This window comes from Lemur catta, chromosome 5, assembly GCF_020740605.2.
Source record: "Lemur catta isolate mLemCat1 chromosome 5, mLemCat1.pri, whole genome shotgun sequence".
Taxonomy (NCBI): domain Eukaryota; kingdom Metazoa; phylum Chordata; class Mammalia; order Primates; family Lemuridae; genus Lemur; species Lemur catta.
Window position 1 is genome coordinate 52,758,460 of NC_059132.1, and position 21,894 is coordinate 52,780,353.

The 21,894-nt window shown below is 40.9% G+C and overlaps 3 protein-coding genes across 3 annotated transcripts in view; 1 reads left to right on the top strand and 2 right to left on the bottom strand.

The window, feature by feature from the left end:
* The window catches only part of RANBP9 (RAN binding protein 9), a 98,480-nt gene extending 92,495 nt beyond the window's left edge, over nucleotides 1–5,985 (top strand). Inside the window, exons 13-14 of the mRNA XM_045551805.1 lie at nucleotides 1,405–1,516; nucleotides 4,996–5,985. Of these exons, the coding sequence (XP_045407761.1) occupies nucleotides 1,405–1,516; nucleotides 4,996–5,126 (243 nt within the window). The 3' untranslated portion in view covers nucleotides 5,127–5,985. The remainder of the gene's footprint in view (nucleotides 1–1,404; nucleotides 1,517–4,995) is intronic.
* A 1,053-nt stretch (nucleotides 5,986–7,038) lies between these two features.
* Nucleotides 7,039–11,567, bottom strand: NOL7 (nucleolar protein 7). Its single transcript, XM_045551814.1, has 8 exons — nucleotides 11,212–11,567; nucleotides 11,072–11,132; nucleotides 10,399–10,457; nucleotides 8,978–9,009; nucleotides 8,640–8,721; nucleotides 7,675–7,796; nucleotides 7,519–7,596; nucleotides 7,039–7,221 (listed from the first exon to the last, which is right to left on the bottom strand). Exons 1-8 carry the CDS (start codon nucleotides 11,472–11,474, stop codon nucleotides 7,145–7,147), a joined length of 774 nt encoding a protein of 257 aa, XP_045407770.1. The 5' UTR covers nucleotides 11,475–11,567; the 3' UTR covers nucleotides 7,039–7,144.
* Nucleotides 11,568–14,318: 2,751 nt separating this feature from the next.
* The window catches only part of SIRT5 (sirtuin 5), a 32,344-nt gene continuing 24,768 nt past the window's right edge, over nucleotides 14,319–21,894 (bottom strand). Inside the window, exon 9 of the mRNA XM_045551813.1 lies at nucleotides 14,319–14,473. Coding sequence (XP_045407769.1) covers nucleotides 14,398–14,473 — 76 coding nt within the window. The 3' untranslated portion in view covers nucleotides 14,319–14,397. The remainder of the gene's footprint in view (nucleotides 14,474–21,894) is intronic.

The window sequence follows — 21,894 nt, forward strand, 5'->3', positions numbered from 1 at the left end:
TATCAGCAGACATATGAATTGTATTCCCTGTAACCACCACCTATGAGTAGCTGCAGGGGATTCAAAATTGTATGGTAAGTGATTTTTTTTATCTTCTAAGAACTTTTATTATAACTAAGGCAGAAGACTAACCTGAATGAAATATTTAGCAATATAAGACAATGTAGGGGCCATGTGCATTTGCTTAGAGGCACATGTATTTCCTGTCTTGTAGCCTCAGACTGCCTTTAGTTTTTCTTTGTGGGCTGTTCTTTTCTAAATCCACAATATAGAGGCCCATATGGACGAGAAAGGGCAAGAGTACAGTTGACCAGGAAGCCTCTCCCCCACCTCTGCTTTCGTAAAACTAGTAAGATAGCTAGAGGAATGCTGATTGCTTGAGCGAGGAACCTAGGATATTGTGCTCTTTAGGAATTTCAGTAGTCAGCATTTTGAAAGTGACACATTCCTGATTTCACAGATTTATGGTTTCTGCAGCAGATCTCCATGTCTGCTTTCTGAATTGTTAAGGATATCTTGTATCTATATATGATTTGTATATATGTATAATATTACTCTTGATTTAGGGTGTATTGACTTTTGGCATAATAAGACATCACTTGTTGAAAAGTTAGAACAAACTGATATTGTTCATCTAGTCCCTATACAACTCTGTGAAATAGGACCATTTATAATTCCCATTATGCAAAAGTGATGAAACAGGCACTTAGATTGTTACTTGCCAAAGGCCACACAGCTAGTTAGTGGTGGAGCTTGGACTTGAAGCCAGTATCTGAAACCACTATAGTATGCTCCTCCCATAGAAAGAAGGCAAAAACAGAGTAGTTCTTTGAAAAGACTACATGTCAGTTAGCTTAAGGCTAGCTTGAGGAGAGTGGTTGGAAATAATAAATGTATAGAAGAGGTCCTGAAGGGGAGCCAGTTTAGTTTAATTTTTTCATAACTGACTTCGAGAGGATGTCATCCAATGAGATGTGTCCAGTTGGCCACATCCATTAAACAGAAGAAATGCAGGCAGGCCTTATTCTTTTAATGTCAAATTCATGTTAATGGTAAGAAATTGTAAAGTGTCTGAATGTTTTACCTTCCTCTCTACCTTAACCAGTATTAGCCCATTCCTTTGGAATTAGTTTTCTTTATTTTCTTCTGTTTAGTTTGTGTTGTAGAGATGGGAGGAGATGAATGAGAATGGCTAATCACAAGAAAAATGAAAGCAAATTGGGCTTTGTTGCCTAATTTGGTTGTTCAAAAACACAAAGCATCCAGACATGGAGTAAATGGGTTTAAAGGTTGTAATAGTCTAGTACCTTAAAGCTGTATTTTACTTGTCTTTCCACTTGGAACCACTGTGAGCATAGTAGTTGAACTACATGAATTAAAACTAAATTGGTATGTTTTCAACAGGACGCGTTCAGCTTACTAGCATATTCAGATCCTTGGAACAGCCCAGTTGGAAATCAGCTTGACCCAATTCAGAGAGAACCTGTGTGCTCAGCTCTTAACAGTGCAATATTAGGTAAGTAAAGCCAAAGAGCACAACTTAACTAGATTCTCCGAACATTTGAGAAGAGGATATTTGTGCTGGCATTTATATTTTGGTGAAATCATAAGGGGAATATTTTCTACATTTTTAAAATATAAAACTGTAAAATACAGAGACCTTCCTCCTTTATCTCAATTCCAGATTACACATGGATTCAAATGTAATAAAAACAGTAGATTAGGGGGTATATCTTGTAATATTTGAGACATAGAGGTTTGTGTACATGTATGTATGCAAGCATTTCTGGTAGCCACGAAATGTCTGCTGTTTATTTACAATGAGGTATTTTGGTGGTCCTTGTGTCTAAATTCAAAATATTACCCTACTAAAGACACCCTCTCTGTACCCCTCTTTTGTGAAAGGTGTTTTCTGCCACTCATTTCCAGGCTGGGGATTAGGGAGAGGCATTCTCCTAAATTCTCATAGACTATATCTCTTCTTTGGATACTGGAGAGAAGGATGTGGGCATGGGCGAGAGGACGGGCAATTGAGGAATCAAGCCTGATGGCCTCCTGTTTTTCTAAGCAAATAATCATCAAGGGCTGAGAGTTGTGAAAGTTCCAAAGTGGTAAGAATTTGGATTAGAGCCAGTGAAGGGACTGAAATATAATTGAACAGAAGATGAGTAAAGGGGTAACTTGTGACATTGAAAGCCCAATGGAGAAACAAAAGTATAAATTTATGGTCGTACAGAACTGTCTACCTAGTTGAATACATTTTGTGTAGTAGATTGATCAGAACTGGGTTTCTAGTTTGGTTGCTGTAGAAGGAATTTGGGAATGTGAATGAAAACATAGTCTAATAATTAGTCCACAAAAGAGGCTAGAAGGGAACAGTGTAAGCTTGAAAAAAATGAAGAGGTCAGGAAATGGAGGTTTTGATGGAGCAAGTATGAGAGTGGAACTGAGGGAGTGAAAGAGTGAACATCTGACAAGACTGAATGTGACCCAGTAGAGGTCAGGAGTCCTAGCTGGTGCCCCTTGCTACCATGTTCCCTCCTTTTTGCTTGAGGCGTTTCAGTGGGCACAGGGCACTCATGTCACAGCTCACACTATGCTATGATGCAGCACAAAGGGCTTCCAGGTAACTTGTGTTGTCCCCTCACCCCGTCAGCACCAACCCTTGGAACCAAATTGTATTTGTATTTGAGTTAGCCACATCCAACTACATGCCTTCACCCAATAAAAAGAACAGGTGAGGAAGAGAAAAGCAGTTTAGGTGAGGCTTAGCCAGGTGTGACCAAGAAGTGGGAAACTCTAATTTGCTGTTCCCCTGAAGGTTCTGTTCCTGTGAGCAACTCACTAGAGTGACTACAGTATTTATGCACCGAACAGATACTCTTTTTGTATGAATTCTGTAACTGCACATTTTGTGCATTTCTATATAAACTTGATAGGGTTAACTGTTCAAAGGCAATTTACATATGAGTCATTTTTCATTTCACTTTAGAATCTAATTCCCAGGTAAAATGGGACTCCAGTCTAGTTTAGAAGTCTGTGCTGTGCTATCTGGCCCTGTTGGGTTTCGGGGCTTTTAGCCACATGTGTCCAACTATTTTAGGAAGATGAGGGCAGTGCCACAAAGAGTGAAAAGTAATTCAGATAGGGAGACTTGTAATGAGGGCCAGGATTCTTATGCCAGGAATGTGAAGGAAGCAATGAAAAGTTTACATATTTGAGCCTTAATCTGTTTCTTTGCCTTTATGAAATTAATTTATTATTTGTTAAGGACTAGTATTGGAGTTTGAGAATAGTAGTAGTGTCCTCAGTGGTGTTCTCACACATTTGAAATTTGTGTATAATAAATAATGTGAATTTTCTTTGGTTCTACAAAATTCATTTAGCTCTACTGGTAAAAATAAAGAACTTAGTAATAATGCTGGCATTACAGGGAAAATTATCATTTACTATAATTCTTAATTATCTTTTTGAAATTACTACACTATGGGTAATCATTAAGACCAAATTGCTAGGTAATACTTGGACTTGAGACTTTTTGAAGAAAAGTGACCAGTTTTCTTGTAACAATTTATTTCTTGAGTTCTTCAAGGGAATTAATTTGTTAAATATTACTTAACACCATTATCTAAAATACATGTATTATTACATATTGTTAAGTGGATTCAGCTATAAATACTGCTTAAACTTATTATGTTTATGTATATGATTCCTGCAAAATTAATGACTAGATTATTAAATTGCTATAGATAGATATGTGCATATTTATAAATACTGTACTATGTGATATAGATACATCTATATATAGTGCTTAATTGTAAGCACTAAAGTTAATTACAGTGCTTATAGTTATTATATATAATTCTTCTAAGTTTCATGTCCAAAAAATTTAAAGATGCTTATAACTAGATGCTTCCTTTGCCCAAAATTTATAATAATGTACCCTCTTGACACTTACCTTTAAGCAAGGTTACTTCCCTGTGAACCTTAAAGACATTTTTAGAAAGATTTTTGCTTTTCAGTGTTAAAAGTCAGTACTTTAATAATCTTTAACCAACAAACCACTTTTTTTTTTTTTTTTGGAGACAGAATTTCACTCTGTTGCCCGGGCTAGAGTGCTGTGGCGTCAGCCTAGCTCACAGCAACCTCAAACTCCTGGGCTTAAGTGATCCTCCTGCCTCAGCCTCTCGAGTAGCTGGTACTACAGGCATGCGCCACCATGCCCGGCTAATTTTTTTTCTCTATGTATTTTTAGTTAGCCAGATAATTTCTATTTTTTAGTAGAGACGGGGTCTCACCATTGCTCAGGCTGGTCTCGAACTCCTGACCTCGAGCGATCCACCCACCTCGGCCTCCCAGAGTGCTAGGATTACAGGCGTGAGCCAACAAACCACTTTTTAAACCATGCTTTCTCACCAATCTGTGTACCTCCAAAATTATAGGGTGTCTTTGCTGTGTTCTCTCAGTCACCACCTGCTCCCAACAGACCCTGGTATCATTCACCAATGTGCCTTGCAGATGGCTAGGCAGCCTCAGCTGCGTCCTGTACACACAGGTGGAAGAGTCCATCAGTGGAAACTAGTAATGAAAGCCTGGTGCCTTTTTCAGTTAATGTCAACTGACTTTGGTCAAGTAGAAGGGAAATACTAAATATTCCTTACACTTCACTCCAAACATCAGATCAGAAGTTACATATTTCCCCCATAATAGTTAATATGAAAATAAAACAGTTTTTAAGTATCTGATACTTTAAAAGTCTAATTTTGCAAGAGTTTTTTTGACAGTTGAATACCCAGTACCCACACTACCTTGTCAGAGTAGCATGTCCAAAGCATCGATCATTTGCTTAGAGACTACCATTGCTGGTTAGGCAGTTAAGAGTGGTATAAGCATTGGTAATTTTGTACGTAACACCATTATTTTCCTGATTGAGATGATTTTTAAAATGTCTTGCTTGCTAATTACTATTTCCATTTTTTAATCATTTTTCCTCAGAAACCCACAATCTGCCAAAGCAACCTCCACTTGCCCTAGCAATGGGACAGGCCACACAATGTCTAGGACTGATGGCTCGATCAGGAATTGGATCCTGTGCATTTGCCACAGTGGAAGACTACCTACATTAGCTATGCATTTCAAGAGCTCACACTTATATTGTGGCATATAGTCAACATGGAAGTAGACCAGCTCTGCTGATTTGAAATTTAGATTTTTTTAATTATGTACTGGGGACAGGTTTTTGTCGCTTTACATTGCTTCCTAGTTTACAGCATGATGCAAATGATTTTCTAACTTAGTGTTAGGAGAAATTATTTTCCATCTTTAACCTCTTAGTTGTCTAAGAGTTAAATATTACTGAATTTCAGACGTTCAAATCGATCATCACAAATCCTTTAAAACAATTACCTAAAAGAAACCAAAAAAATCCTGCCTTTTTCGGGGGGGAGAGAGGGGAAGGAAATGGAACAAGTTGTGTTTGTGTTAGCATGTGGGTGATGTAAACTTCAAATTGGGAGACGTTCCGACCCCTGCTCCCACATAAGCATTCAATCAGTGTAATTTGCAAAATGCATAAACATTCGACAGTTTGAATTTATAGTGTTATGGGAGAAATCATTTTTAATGTGTACTGTAAAACTTGAACTACTCAGGAGCTGAGTGAATATGTTTGTTGCTACTTACAATCCCAACCTGTTAGTCCCAGTAGTTTTGTTTTAACATGGTCTTTTTCAACTTTGTTTCCTGTTTAACTACAGATGACTTCTGTTGTAGACTCACAAGTTTAACTGTTGTACTATAACAGTATTACATGTCAACAGTGTGGTTATGACCTTTATTTATATAAAAACCAAATATTTAGTCAATTTACCGTGTCTTAATTTAATCTTTGTACACCTTCCATTTTTAAGTGCTTAAATGAGTACTATATTGCAATAAAAATGTAGTGATATAATTAACCAGCCATTAAAAATTTACTTCTACAGATACTAGAGTGTCAATTGAGTTTATATATTAGGTACGTGTATACTTCTTATGGTTAATATGAAATTAGAGCAATTAAAATTAATGGTTTCTAGTATTAAGCTGAGTTCTACAGCTTAAGACTGCCTTCAGTTTAGTGGCCTCCTTAGATTAGGGTCAAACCTGATATTGTGGGTGACAGAGAAAGACAACAGGAAATTAACTTCCTTATTTTCATAGTCACAATATGGCACATGAGACTTGCCAGTCAAGCAAACCCCCAAACTGGTTAAAAAAGTAAAATTTATTTATTTTTGCAACAGAGTCTTGGCTCTGTTGCCTGGGCTAAGCATACAGTAGCTCACTGCAACCTTAAACTCCTGGGCCACAAGTGATCCTCCTGCTTCAGCCTCCCAAGCAGCTGGGACTACAGGTACGTGCCACCATGCCTAGCTAATTTTTAAAGTTTTAGTAGAGATGGGATCTTGCGATGTTGCCCAGGCTGGTCTTGAATTCCTGGCCTCAAGCAATCCTGCCTTGGCCTCCCGACGTGCTAGGATTACAGACATGAGCCACTACGCCCAGCCAAGTAAAATTTAAAAAGCGGTTCAACAGACTATCCTGATCCTTCGGTTTGACAAAGGTGTGTGTCAGCTGTATTTGTGCACTGAATCTTCTCTGAGAACTAATACTTAGTCTACACTTACACTCTGCATTCTTTCACAATTACTTCTCTCTCTCTCATTCCCTGAGGAATAATACAAAACAACATTCTGTGAAAATAGCACCAAAACATCTGAGAGCAGCAGGTGAGAAGACTTTTTCTGACCTCTATTCTTCCTCCCTGCCGTTCCTGCCACACACCCTCCTGGGGGAAGGGGGTGGTGGGAGTAGAAGAGGTGCTGTTGCTGGTGTGGGTATTGCTTGTATTCAGTTAAATGCATAAAAAGAAAGGAAAACCAACTCCCTTCAAACTGCTTTTTCTTCCAGGACCCTCAAAGACTACAAGGCAGGCAGGCACGAGTGTACTCCAAAAGGACAAAATGTGGCCAAGTACTTACCCCAAATAGATTTTTATGGTTCTAAAAATGATTTATTACATTTTTCAGAGAAATTAGTCTTCTAAACTGAATAACTTTAAGTTCTATACATACAAAATACAGATTTTTCCTTTAGCTTCAGTTTACTTCTTAGGAGTTTTCATCCTTCTGAGCATCCACCGTCTTTTAAACTTCTTGGCATTTTGTTTTTTCTGAGTTCCTAGAATAGGAAGTTTTGTACAGGAAGAGAGATAAAATGCCCAAGAAACACATAATTCAAAGTATTTTTTCACGATTCTCTATATGAATATAAACGCTAAAACAAGGTTTATTAGATTATACATTAAATGTGTATATAAACACATATATATACATTGGCCTATTTTTCAGAAGCAACTTTAAAATATTAATATATAAGCTAATATATGGGGAAAATTATAATGAATTATGTCCTTCAAAAGAACATTATTCAACATAATAAAGTTATCAGAGACAAGAAAATAAAGCTGGATCTTACCCCAAGCATTATTCAAAAACTGGGCTGCAGCCTTTTTCACTGGTAACCTCTTGTTTGCAAGAGACAGGAACTTATTAACTGGAAAAGAGAACTATTTATCATTTCTTTATTTTATTCACAGTAAAAAGCAAGAAAAATAGTCGGTAAGAAAATTACCAGTAGTTCGGTTGGTTCCTGGACCATATAAAGAATTGTGTATGAAGGCTTGGGCTGCTTGTTGCCTTGAATCTCTCAGGTCTTGGTCTTTTAGTCTTAGAGCCACGTAGCTTTTATTCTGGCTGGCGATCCATACAAAAGGTCAAAATAAATGAGGATGATACATGCTTACTTTCAAAATAAAGTATTTTTGTCAGTTGTCTCATAGTGAAAAATGCAATTTCCAATTTTGTATATGGACAGATAATTAAAATTATAGGGCCATTTTACAAGAAATAGGCTAACATTTACATTTTAGTAGAGAAAATAAATGTTTTTAATTTTAGATCAATTTAACAATTTCTCTTTCTGATGTATTCAACTGAAGAACACGTCCCTGGATATTTGTACTAAAATACTAAAACCAAAAGTCCAAACATCATATTAGTTAACAAGAAATTGTTCTAGGCCGGGCGCGGTAAGGCCTCATGCCTGTAATCCTAACACTGTGGGAGGCCGAGGTGGGCGGATTGTTTGAGCTCAGGAGTTTGAGACCAGCCTGAGCAAGAGCATAGACCCTGTCTCTACTAAAAATAGAAAGAAATTATATGGACAACTAAAAATATATATAGAAAAAAATTAGCCAGGCGTGGTGGCGCATGCCTGTAGTCCCAGCTACTCGGGAGGCTGAGGCAGGAGGATCGCTTGAGCCCAGGAGTTTGAGGTTGCTGTGAGCTGGGCTGACGCCACGGCACTCACTCTAGCCTGGGCAACAAAGCGAGACTCTGTCTCAAAAAAAAAAAATAAAAAAAATAAAAACCCACAAGAAAATAAAATTTGAACTTAACCCATAGGACCTGGAAGGACAAATTGTTCAACTGATCCTTATTTTTTAATATTGAAATTGATTTTTCCGCAGATGATCTAATCTGAAGTTGCTACTAATTATTTTCCCCATCCCACATGAAAAAAAAAAGGCTCATTACCTGATAGACTGTACTTTTTGCACTTTAACTTTCTTGGAACCACTTCCTTTTTCACAGTCTTCATTTTTCTTTTGCAAATTAACTAAAAAAAATTAAGTTACATTTTCTAATTAGCATTTATGTAAAAATAAATCAGGAACATTTACTGGAGTTCACTTTAGATATCCACTACACATCAATATGGATAGTTTTTATTTGTAAGAAATACAAGGAACAGGCTCCAGCTAACCTTGGCTAGGCCCATGCCCATGCTAAGGGCCAATCATATGGGACTGAAAATGTCTGCAAGTGCACCTGACATTTACATTAGAAATTATTTAAATTAGGATAGTTCATACCTTCTTTCAATTTTCCTGGTGATTTCTTTATGCTAAAGAAAAAACAAAAAAGAAAACACTGAGTGGAATGGCAGATAACAACGGTTACTCAACACATGTCACACTATTTCATCTGGGTTTACAAATAAAATACCCCTCTTTCATTATCACCATCCTCAATTTTTACTTGGGATCCTTTCTCACTTTTGGAATGCAAAAGTCACTCCCCAGTGCACCTCTACCAACTCCCAATGAATAAGCTAGTATTACTAGGATTAGAATATCTTCACAATTTTAAATCTCAAAGTGTATTAGGAGGCTTCAAAGCAGCAGAAAGCTATGGGTAATACAGTTACTGTTAAGAGAAAGACTTAAGAACAAGTTATATAATATGATATTCAGAATATGAAACGAAAGGTCTCATTTTATTTAAGGAAGTCACAGAGCATTGATTGAACAGTTTAAAGACAAGGATGGAGATAAAGACCAACCTCAAGGGGTCTCTGGTCTAATGGAAACAAATGCAAATTGACAAAATGTGGTATAAAAATAGAGTACAATACAAAAGCACCTGCACAGCAGAAAGGCTACACAAAGGAGTAAGTCTGGTATGGTGGCTCACACCAGTAATCCCAGTGCTTTGAGAGGCTGAGGTGGGAGGACTGCTTGGGGCCAGCAGTTCAATACGAAGGAGGAAGTTATAGAAGGAGAAAACCCAATAAGAAGGTAGACATGACATTTGAGCTTTGGTTTTCAGAGGTGAAAGAGGGAATCTGCCACCAAATAGATGTGCTTGTATGTTTAACGTATTCAAGATCTGAATAACTCTTTGGGAAAGTTCTTTTACTGAAAATTTGGGAACCACTGGCCTAGGTAAAAGGGAGCTTAACTTCTGAACAGAAAGCATCAAGGGGAGAGGAGAAAAAGAGGATAGGAAAAAAATACATTTAGAAGAACAAATTTAGTAGACTTTGATTTCATGAGACAATGATAGCTTTTGGCTTTAAACCATAAAAACACCAAAGCTGCTAAATGAAACAAGGAACGAGGAAGGACAAGTTGGTGGCAGGTAAGGCAAATATGAGACAAGGTGAGCTTTAGGAGCCTGTGGGTAAGTGTCTGCTACCCCACTAAATGATAAATTTCAGAACACTTACCACCATCAACCCTGCCCCTAATACAATGACAGGTACTCAAAATTTATTAAATGAACACACTGGGATCAGGAAATCAGAGACTAGAGTTACAAAAATAAATGGCAAAAGAATAAAAAGAAGTACAGTATTACCTCTACCTTTTCCACCAAATTAAAAAGCCACTGTGTAGCTTTTTAATTTAGACCCTACAATTCCTTCAATTATATGGATTCAAACAAATGTCCCAGGATGTAGTTCAAAGATGGATGGATATAAGCAAGTAATACAAGAAGATCCATTACTTACTCCGGCTGTGAAGCTGTAGTTAACTTCTCTAGAATAGTATCTGGAAGGAGTTTTCTTTTCTTTTGAAATAAAGACGTTTAAAAATAAATAAGAGGTGATGTACATAACTATGTCTAGAGTTGATTCTGACGATACCCATTTTAAGGACAGCTCTACATCTAGGCAAATAAATGAATTAGGCTGAATACGGCCCCCACTATCTCTAAGCGGTGGGAAGACTGAGTCCAAAAACTCAGAACCTATTCCACATTCTCTGGAAGATTTAGTGAAAATTGGAAGGGGTGCCCCACGGTATTCCAACCCTCAGGTCACTGTTACAAATTGAAAGCAGTTAAGCGTACCCATCTGGAGTTGTTTCTATGTGGTTAAGTGTGCCAGACAACAAACAGCAAAGCAATCATACTCTGTACAGCCCTTAGTTTGCAAATCACCATTTAATTCTCACAGCAACCTAGTTTCAGATAAAGAAACTACCTCTTTAAATGACTAAGGTGTCGTGACCAGTTGAGTGTCATGTCAGACAGTAAAAAGTACGAGCATCTCACTGTTGTCAGAAAGAACCTTAGTGATTTTCCCTCCACTCCAATATCCTAGCAGCCCGAATTGCATGCAACACGGGAATTCTACCCGGGCTGGGTTGGTTTAAAAATGAGACGCCTCCCTACCCTCTCACCTTTTGTTCGATAAACAGCTCCTCGCGTCGCTTCCTCTTCTCCTTCAGGAGCGTTTTATCCCTGGGAGAAAGGGTGACAAGTCAGAGCAGAAACGGACAAGCGGGACGAAAATAAGCAGCTCTCCCCGCCGGTTGCGAACCTGCGCATGGTCTCCCGCACTCGCCGCTCCTCTTCTCTCGCCTCCGCCTGGGCGCTGGCGAAGGTCAGCTCCTCCGGGGCCTCGTCGTCAAACTCATCGTCCCCTTCCTCGTCTTCCTCCAGCGGCTCGGCGGCTGCGCCGCTGCTGGGCTGCCCGAGCAACAAGCCGTGCTCCGCCTCCTCCTCCGAGGCCGGCTGCCCCTCGTCCACCATCGCCTCCGCCGACGCCGGGGCGCGGGACGCGCGCGGCCGGAGCTGCACCATGGCCCACGCAGCGCTGCACAGTCTGACTTCCGACCCGGAAACAGCCGCAAGCGGAGCGCGACGCTAAAGAGCGAGCGACGGGGGCTTCCATCGCCCCCTGCAGGTTCGGAGGCTGCACTACCGGCGGTGGCGCATGCGCGGAGAGAAGAAAGGGCGCGGGCCGGAAACCGTGGGCGTGTCTTCCCGCCTGGCTCGCCGGGCCTGCGGCGGGAGGCCCGCAGAAATGCTCCGCCCGCAGGCGCGGCTGGCGAAGGGCTTGGTTTCGGGCGGGGGAGAACCCCCCAGTGCCGCCCTCCTCGGCTGGGTTGGCGAGACAGGGCTGGCGCGGGGCACCCTGTCCGGTGCCCAGAAGCCCGGTAGCCCCGGCCCCAGTCGCTGTGTCGCCGCCTTTTTCAGCACTGGGTTCCGCGTGGTCGCTGCAGTTCGTCGGCAATTGTATTCGGCTGCGTTCACCGGCGCTCTCCGAGGAGGCGGGCTTTCACGGGAAAAAAAGTGCGTTGGCGGAAGGACTCTGCTTTCCGCAGTCCCGCTGTCCCCGGCACAGGGGAGTCCGCAAGCCCGGGCTTGAGTCAGTCCCGCACCCGACGCGTGCCCCGCGACTGGCACCGCGCTTGTGCGTCCTCGCCCGGCCCCGTTAGGGGTGAGCCCCCGTGAGCAGGGCCCTGTCCGGGTCCCGCCTGCAACCCCACGACCGGGCACAGCGGCTGGCCCTCGGCAGATGCTGAGTAATTATCCGTCGAAGAATGACTTCACCGTTTCTTAGTGAATGCACACTGGTTTTGTGGTATACACGCTTTTCCTCCAAATATATTTTGTTTCTTGGCATACATGTCCCTTTGTGATCGCTGTGTATTATCTCCTCTCACCCTTTACACAACAGTAAACGAGTCATTCTTTGAACAAATCAAGCTGTTTCATACTTGCCGTGCATTTGTATGCGCTGTCCGCTCTAGTGACGGGCACTCCCCATGCAGAACAATTTATACTTCAAACACTCCCACCGAGCCTGACTCCATGCACCTTAATATCCACCCCATCCCCACTCTGCCCGTCTCTAATTGCACTTTTCTCTCAGCCTTCCACAAAATTCTATTCTTGTAGCTTCCACATTGTTTAATAGTTTCCATGACGGTTGTTCCATCCATTCTGTGAACTCCTTATGGGCAAGGTCCAGGTCTTGCTAATCATTTTATTTCTTATGTCTATTATATGGTAAATGTTTCATAAATGCCAAGTTGAATTGAATAATTCTATCTCACATATATTTTGTATTTTCAGTTCTCTTCTGATTTCGAAGCAATTCCCAATTAAAAAATGACAAAACGAAATATGAACAAAAATGACAAGACACAAGACAAAAATAGCTGCTGGAACCAAAGGTCCAGTATGAGAGGAGTTGCAAAGAACAGTTCAGAAACCTCCGCCTTGGTCAGATAGAAATTGCAAATCAAAAATATAATCAGACTCCCTGAGACAGCGTGCTAGCACGAGAAAATTAGACGGAGTTAACTGGGAACCTCCTAGCAACAAACCTATTAAAAGTGCAAGATAGTATTTTATGTATAAAACCTGCATCATATGAATTATATATCATATAATACATATACATTACATGTATTATATGTATTATAACTTAATTACAGGTATTAGCAGCGCCCTCAGTGTACATACCTTGACCCACCCGAACAGTGGGAATCGGGCCTCAGGGTGCCTGGCTAATGACTTCTTTGTGGGCTACACATACCCCCCTCCCCACACAAAGGACCTTTGAGATTTATTAAAAGTGATGACTTGCGAATGCTGTACAAAGTTTTATATGACAGTGTCTTGCTACCTATTTCTGCAAAAGCCAAGAGTGTAACATTAAATGCAATTTTGCAAGCGGCTGAGGTGATGTGGCCCAGGGACATGATCGATCACCCGGCGCCCACCTGACCCGAGGGACTGACCCACACACGCTGCTGGTAAGGGTCACTCCTCCCTGCCAGGCCTGTCTGTCACCCTTGCTGGGTAGCAGCCATTCCAAGGGCCCCCAAGTGCTGAATTAGTTGGCGGGGCTTAAGGAAAGAGCTGTATTCTTACCACTTACTCCAAGGTATTAATAGTAAGGGCGCATCATTTTTTAAAGTCCCCTGGGAAAAACTGCCTTCAGAATTCCGTGTGTGCGAACGGTTGGCAGACCCACAGGGACTGCGTGCTTCTGCATTTATGATAGAAACAGCCGATCAGCACCTTCCTTTCCCTCCTGCTGCTAAGATGGTCACAGCAAAATGTTAGGCAGCTGTGTTTATTCTCGGGGTCCATATATTTGCATCATTCTTCTTACTCATCCTGATTTTTTCCCTTGTCAGTACTTTCCTCTTGCTCCCTCGTGTTGAGTTCCTGCGGTCACCTATCCCAAGTTCTCTCAGGTAAGGCAGCCAAACAAGGTAAACACTGAAAAGAAAAAGCCCCAACAGAGACATCTCCTGGGGTAACATCTTCATACAATAAATTACCTACTGTAGGTAGTGACTTTATTTTCCACTAAAACTTGTTCAAAAATCAGAATTGAATAGCAGGGTTTTACCCTTTTATTTCTATCTTTGCCCAACTAGCAAAAATAGAATCAGGATAATTATATTTCTTAGGCAATTTAATGATAAAATTTGTTCCCACCCAATAACCAATCAACTGCATCAAAGGTTTCTTATGTTTCAGTTCACACGAGGTAACAGGAATTCACTTCACAGTTCTCTGATTTCTAAACGCATGTGCTCTTGCTACTGCTAAGTCCCCGTCATCTACCAACTGGTTGGATTCCAGCCAGGGAATCAGGATATTTTTAGATCGCCCAATATTTCACTCACTACCCGCAAGACCATTTCTCCTCTGTTTGTGGTCTAGCTCTTGGATATACTATAATTTCTCCTTCCTAGAACACTCAGGAAACAGTTTCATTTTCATGATGGGCAAGGGCTTCAGGAAGAGTCGTACCACAGGGTCCCTGGAAATGAAACCTGAAAGAGAAGGACCAGATACAGCAGAGTTATGAGCTACGGGTTAGCAAAATGAACATACTGTACTACTTGAGCAAGTCACCCACTTCTTAAGTTATATCCAAAGTAAAATCACAATTCGCATAAATATGGTATTTGGAGTTTTTGTACTCACTTCTTTCATCTAGTTTCTGACAACTCAAGATATGACACTTCACTGTAGGTTGGTCCCTGTGACTAAGGGAATTTAGAGAAGTAATTGTCCTAGAATTTAGGGACTACAAATTTCATTTCAAGGAGTAGAAGGAGACATGATTGTAAAGTGTATTTTGTGATTGTATTGCCAAACTCATAATTGAAATTTTAAGTTAAAAAATATATGTGTGTATATATATTACATTAAAACAGCATTCAGACATAGTACTGAGGACAAGAGACCATAAAGATTTTGGACCATAAGACCAGAAAGATTTTAGCTGAGTCAACAAGCCTCTTGCACATTGGACTTTATCACTAGCCTCTGACTTGTAGTTAGAAAGTAGAAAAAAGGGGAAGAGAAAAGAGGAGGGAGAAAAAAGAAGAAAAATCAACGATATTTGTTTCCTTCAAGGGAAATACGACAGGGCAGAAAAAAACCATGAATAAGAAACAAAAGCAAGATTTTCTAGTGCACTACTAATGAGAAAACCAGTTGAACACAATTAAAAATGGAAAAGGCACTTCCTCAATGTAATTCATCGTTCATATTATTTATTCTTGATACAATGCAAACTGTGACTACCTTAGCCCTCAAATACTCTGTTCTCTCAACAGAGTGCCACTTAATGGACAGCCCTGACCAAACAGCATCTCCAGTCCTTCTGCCACCCACAGCATGCTGCGAGCTGACTGCTAGAAAGCTCCCTGCAGCAGTGGTCACCTGAGAATTACAGGCATGGAGGGCTTTTAGCGAATGCCCAGACCCTCAAGTTCCACCTATGCTCTTTCCTAAGAAAGTGACTTTCCAGTGCCCCTTTCCACATTCACCCTCCTCTTGCTTTACAAAAGCAAACCGGACCCCTCACCCATCCCAAATTTTACAAGGGTGCCTCATCCCCAACTGTGGAAACAAATGGGGTGCCAATAAAGGGATGTTTGGACCATTGGTATAGATCTGAGAAAATAAATGGTGTCTACAGGCTAGGTAGACATCCTCAAGCAAGTTGGGTGGTTTCTTCTTGCTTTCAATAAAATTGAAAGAGGGTCTGATAGAATCATCAATGAACAGATCACTAGGTATAATACAAACTTAGTCTGCATATTTTAGCATATAACTTGGAAGGTCCAAATCTGAGTGGCAATGCCATATCAACATCCCTTTCATGCCTGGACTTTAGATGGCCCAGGCTTCTCAGTACTTATATCTATAAAAAGTAAAAACTAAGAATTACAATTGACATTGTTCTCAAAAATCATAAACTACCCAAAACTCTTCTGTCTGAAATTCTAGCAGTAAAGAATGAAATATCCCCTCATGCCTAAGGATCTAAGTTACTCTGACACTAAGCAGCAGCCTGGAGTTCCAGCCCTGGTGCAGAGCTTCAGATCAAGGGTTTCTGGACACGACATTCCACATCTGTCTTAACTTTGTAGTTTCTAAGGAGACAGGACCCTGGTCTACTTTGCCAGCCAGACCAGATGTTGACTCCTTTACATATAGCCCTGTTAATTGCTTTGAGTCTATCAAAAACTGCTTCACTTAAATTGCACTTAGATTCCATCCTTCCCCCAACTCCTATAGCAACTTTATCTTTTCCTTTGTTTGGGGACACACCCCGCAGTTCCACCCAGGTGCTGTCTCCTATATTGCACTGAGTCAATAAACCTGATCTTGGGCCCAGCGAGGTGGCTCATTCCTGTAATCCTAGCACTCTGAGAGGCCGAGGCAGCAGGATTGCTTGAGGTCAGGAGTTCAAAGACCACCTGAGCAAGAGCCAGACCCCGTCTCTACTAAAAATAGAAAAAAAACTAGCTGGGTGTGGTGGTGCAAGCCTATAGTCCCAGCCACTTGGGAGGCTGAGGCAGGAGGATCTCTTGAGCCCAGGAGTTTGAGGTTGCAGTGAGCTATGATCACACCACTGCACTCCAGGCTGCACACTGCACACCAGGCACTCCAGCGAGACCTTGTCTCAAAAAAAAAAAATAAAAAACAAACAAACAAACCTGATCTTGACAGTTTCTGGTGACCATAAGAGGACGGGGCTAGAACCACAGGAACTGTTTCCTAACAATGCCTAACACTCAGCCATGGGTACATGGACTAATTCATAAAGTATATGTCCCATTCATCTATTGAGAGATATATTTCTAATAAAATTTTACTTAGAATTGTTAATCAAACCATTTTGTGTTTCAACAACTATATATACTACAGATCACTGTAGTGATAACTCAATCTAGAAGAATTTAATAGAACTTTTTTTAATTTTAAGGAAATTGAAAAAATTAAATAATTCATATATTTTGTTGCAGAAGTATAATAGGGTAGTCAGTAAAATATTTCCAAGAATAAAAATATATTAGTATAAATTTCTGTAGTAGCAGTTGAATGGCAATACAAGTTCAAAGAGAAAAAATGTGAAAGTTCCAATTGTTAAAGAAGGGCTTGTGTATTATTTTGTAAATGGATGATGGTGTGTATCAAATAGTTATATGACATTCAGATTTGACTGGATACATTTAAAACCATGACATGGCAGCTTTATTTTAAAATGTCAGTATTTCCAATTACCGGGAAACAGATCTTTCTCAACCTTTTTTTTTTTATTTATTTATTTTTTGAGTCAAGGTCTCGCTCTGTCACCCAGACTAGAGTGCAGCGGCGTCCTCATTGCAACCTCAGACTCCTGCCTCAGCCTCCCGAGTAGCTGGGACTACAGGCACACGCCACCAGGCCTGGCCAATTTTTCTATTTTTTGTAGAGACAGGGTCTCATTCTTGCTCGGGCTGGTCTTGAACTCCTGGTCTTGAACTCTTGGTCCTGGCCTCCTGCCTTGGCCTCCCAGAGTGCTAGGATTACAGGGGTGAGCTATCACACCCAGCACTCAACTATTTTTGATGAAAAATTTTAGAGTCAACTTTTAAAACGTGAATGGTGTACAGGAACAATGTTTGAAGATGCCTTTTCTAGCACACCTGTGCACTTTGCTGCCGCTCTCCCCTGTTGTAGGATAACCAAGACTACCGGTTAGTTCCAAATCTGCTCATGCCACTTTTACCGGTTAATGTAATCATCTCATTTAATTTAAAATTACGTAATAAACTGCAAAAACATAGGTGTTAAAAGAGAGTTATTTCCAGGAAAACTAGTTGAATGCTTTGGAAAGACACAGTGAGTCACTAAATATAATTCTGTTAAATTAGGTACAAGTGTAATAAAAGACTGGGGGAAGATTGCTGTACAAGTTTCTTTTTGTAAAAGCTTGCTCCCCTTTTAAAAAAAAAACAGGAAAGTATCAAAAATCAGATGTAATCAGTGTTTTCCCAGGTTTCCTGATAAGAATCACCTGGGTCATTTGCTACCTGCACATAAGCAGGCATCTGCCCGCTAGAAATTCTGCTTCAGGAAGTCTAGGTCAGGGTCTTGGGATCTGATTTTCTTGGTTGTCTGTTTTATAAGGTAAGGGCTGGAGTGATTCTCATCTTCAGGGAAATCGGGGCAACACCAGGAAAATTAGTACGATTCATGCAAGAAAGGTGAGCTCCAATCAGCACATCTCTATTCAAACAAAAAGCCCTTAGCTCCATCCAAAAAAAATATGAAGGCAGATTTATGCTTTAAATTAAAATAAAACCTTTAAGGCATGTATGTGTCCTTTTGTATTAGTCTTGCTTTCAATGGCCTTTTGGATTCAGACCAACTGGAAGCCCGACTGTAGGGACAGAGAGGGCTCCACCACCCGTCCATGCTGGCACAGCTGGGGGCCTGCGACTTCTCTATCAAATGTGGCCAACTGTGAATTAAAAGAAGTGACCTCCTCACACCTTGGATGAGTAACTACATAACTACAGCAATCTATAAAACTCTTTTCTAAGAATTCCTTAGACTTCTGAACTCCACAGGCACTTAGCTTTCTTTGGGGGCCTCTTTCCCCCCCCACAAATGTGTTGCTTCATTACTTTACTGCCTGCCTCTCCTGGGACTTCCTCTCCACTCCAGCCACACTGACCCTCTGACCCTTCTTCATACCTCCCAGGGGCGCTTCCCCCATGCAGCTCTTGCTCTGGGTGGTCCCTATATCTGGAAAGCTCTTATCCCAGGCATCTCTTTAGCTAAATCCTCCAGGTCTTTGCTCAAATCTCCTCTTAACGAGGCTTGCTCTACCTACCCACTTGGATCCTGCAACCTGTCTGCCCCCCACCGACTCCACCTTTGCTTTTCCCCCATGGTCTCAGCACCTTCTCACGTGCTATGGAATTCGCACCTAGTGTCTCCTGCCTACTGTCTGCTTCCGCCGCTAAATTGTCATCTTCACTTGGTAGATTTTTGTTTTGTTTACAGATATATCCTATCCTAAGCACTTAGAACAATGTCGGGTACATAGCAGATACTTAATAAATATTTGTGGACTTCAATTAAATTCCAAAGCTTAGAGAAATTCAAAGATGAACAGAGCGCAACGTGGTAGGGCACTGAGCGCTCTGGGTGCTTGGGTGCTTGGAAGGCCCTGCAGGCCAGCTCGCTGCAAGTACAAATTCCATTTTTGCCTCAGCAAATGTACAAAACCCTACATGCTGAGGACCCTTGGGTTTGAGGAACAGTCAAAACATTGAGGTTTAAATCCAAAAATGCTTAGGGTTTTTTGGAATAGTCATGTTGGTCAGAAATCATCCAAGACAACCACTGGGCATGGGGAAAATGACAAACCAAAACTGCAACTAATTAACACCTTGAAAATATAAATACATCTCGTGGGAAGCAAATTCTATGACTTTGTCTCCAGATTAGAACTGGGGCAAAAGAATCTAAACAACTTGTGAAAGGCCCAAGCAGTCTTGTGAGATTCAAGTTTAAGATATAGGCAGCATTCCAGCCACCTACTTAAGTAATAAAGAAAATCAGGTTAAATGCAGCAGGGAATATTATTCCAATTTTCTTTTTCCTCACTAACCTAGAGCAAGGTTTGCCAAACTGTTTCTGTAAGGGGCCACACAGTAAATATTTTAAGCTTTGCAAACCAGACGGTCTCTGTTGCAGCTACTCAACTCTGCTGTCGTAGTGCAGAAGTGCCACAGACAACACATAGACACATGGCCATGGCTGTGTTCCGATAAAACTTTTTTTCCCAAACACAGGTGGTGGGCAAACTCGGCCCACAGGCAGTAGTTTGCTGACCCCTGACCTAGGGCAAAGTTCAACCAAAATCTGTCAAGCATGAAGCAGTAAGAGAAAATTGTGCCATTGTTAAGCATTGTGCATCTTAATCACTCTAGGGTTGGTTTCCCCATTTGAAAAATTAAGTAGGATGAGGTGATGATCACTGGCATCTCCCATGACTCTGAGATGCAATCGTTGCTGGCTTCCCTGATCAGTCATACGCATCTGGGAAAATCCTTGGACTTATTTTTTACAGACAGCCTCAGCTGCTCCCCAGAGAGGCCAACACACGATGGGGTTCTTGTGATCAGTTCTGGTCGGTGAGTAGCTTGACAAGTTGATAAGACTTGCTAACTTGCAAGCCTATTTGTCTGAACAGAGACACAGAAGGTTTTCAAGACAACATGATGCTGAAGAATTTTGGCTGAAGCTCAAGTCCTGTTTCCGAAAGTTTCTCCCGTCCCATTCTTGTCATTTTCAGATGGTCTTTCAAGCAGACAAGTGGCTTGAGTTATCTAGCTCTGACATTACTTCTGACGATGTTAAGTGGCCCAGCTGCTACACACATGTCCTAAAATACAAATTTGAGGGAGGCCTGACGTCCACTTTCCAGTGGATAAGTCAGAAGACAACTTAATTTTTTTATACAACAGCTTTATTGAGATTCACATACAACCCACCCACTTAAATGTATAATTCAGTGGTTTTTGGCATATTCACAGAATTGTACAACCATTCCTACAATTGGGAATGGTTGAGGTACAAAAGTTTTAAATTTTGATGAAGTCCAATTTACCCATTTGTCTTATGTTACTTGTGCTTTTGGCGTCATATCTAAGAAAACTTTGGCCAGGCATGGTGGCTCACACCTGTATTCCTAGGACTATGGAAGACCGGGGCGGGAGGATCACTTGAAGCCAGAAGTTCAAGACCAACCTGGACAACATAGTGAGATCCCATTTCTACAAAAAACAAAAAAATTAGCCAGGTGTGGTGTCACGCACCTGTAGTCCTAACTACACACTGTCTCAGAAAAAATATATATATATGTTTACTCCTATATTTTCTTCTAAGAATTTTATAGTTTCAGCTCTTACATTTAGGTCTGTGATCCATTCTGGGTTACTTTTTCTGTGTAATGTGACAAAGGGGTCCAACCTCATTCCTTCACACATGGCTATCCAGCACCATTTCTTGAAAAGACTGTATTTCCCCATCGAATTGTCTTGGCACTCTTTTCAAAAATCATTTGGCCATAAATATGAGGGCTTATTACTGGACTCTCAATTCTATTCCACTGGTTCTATAGATCTACCCTTACGCCAGTGCCATGCTGTCTTGATTACTGTATGTTTGCAGTAAGTTTTGAACGGAGAGTGTGAGTTCTCCAACTTCATTCTTGACTTTGTTTTTGGCTATTCTGGGCCCTTTGAATTTTATACGAATTTTAGGATCAACTTGTCAACTGCTCCAAAAAGCCAGCTGTAATTTTGGTAAGGACTGGGTTGAACCTACAGATCACTTTGGGAAGCATTGCCATCTTAATAATATTAAGTTGTCCAATCCATGAACATGGGATGTATTTCCACTTATTTAGACCTTCTTTATATTTCAACAATGTTCTGTAGTTTTCAGAGTGTAAGTTTTACACAGGAGGCAATCTTTTTAAGAAGATATCTTCTTAGTTCCCACCACTTACATGCAACTGAAGAACTTTAGGCCAAGAACATAGGCTGTAGCTGATTCAAGGGACACGTGGAAAAGACTAGGACCAAAGCCAGCTCACTCACCAGAAGAGGATCCTATTTAAGTGTCTGTAGCACAATTTTTTTTTTTAACCCAGTGAAGACTTAAGAGCAGCAGTTCTCATCCTGGCTGCACATTAGAATCACCTAGGAAACTGATAAAAATCATGATGCTGCTCAGGCTACACCTCAGAGCAATTATATCAGAATCTCATGAGGTGGCACCCATGCATCAGTATTTTTAAAATATTCAATCAAGGCTAGACATGGTGGCTCACAACTGTAATCTCAGCACTTTGAGAGGCTGAGGCAGGAGGATCACTTGAGGCCAGGAGTTTGAA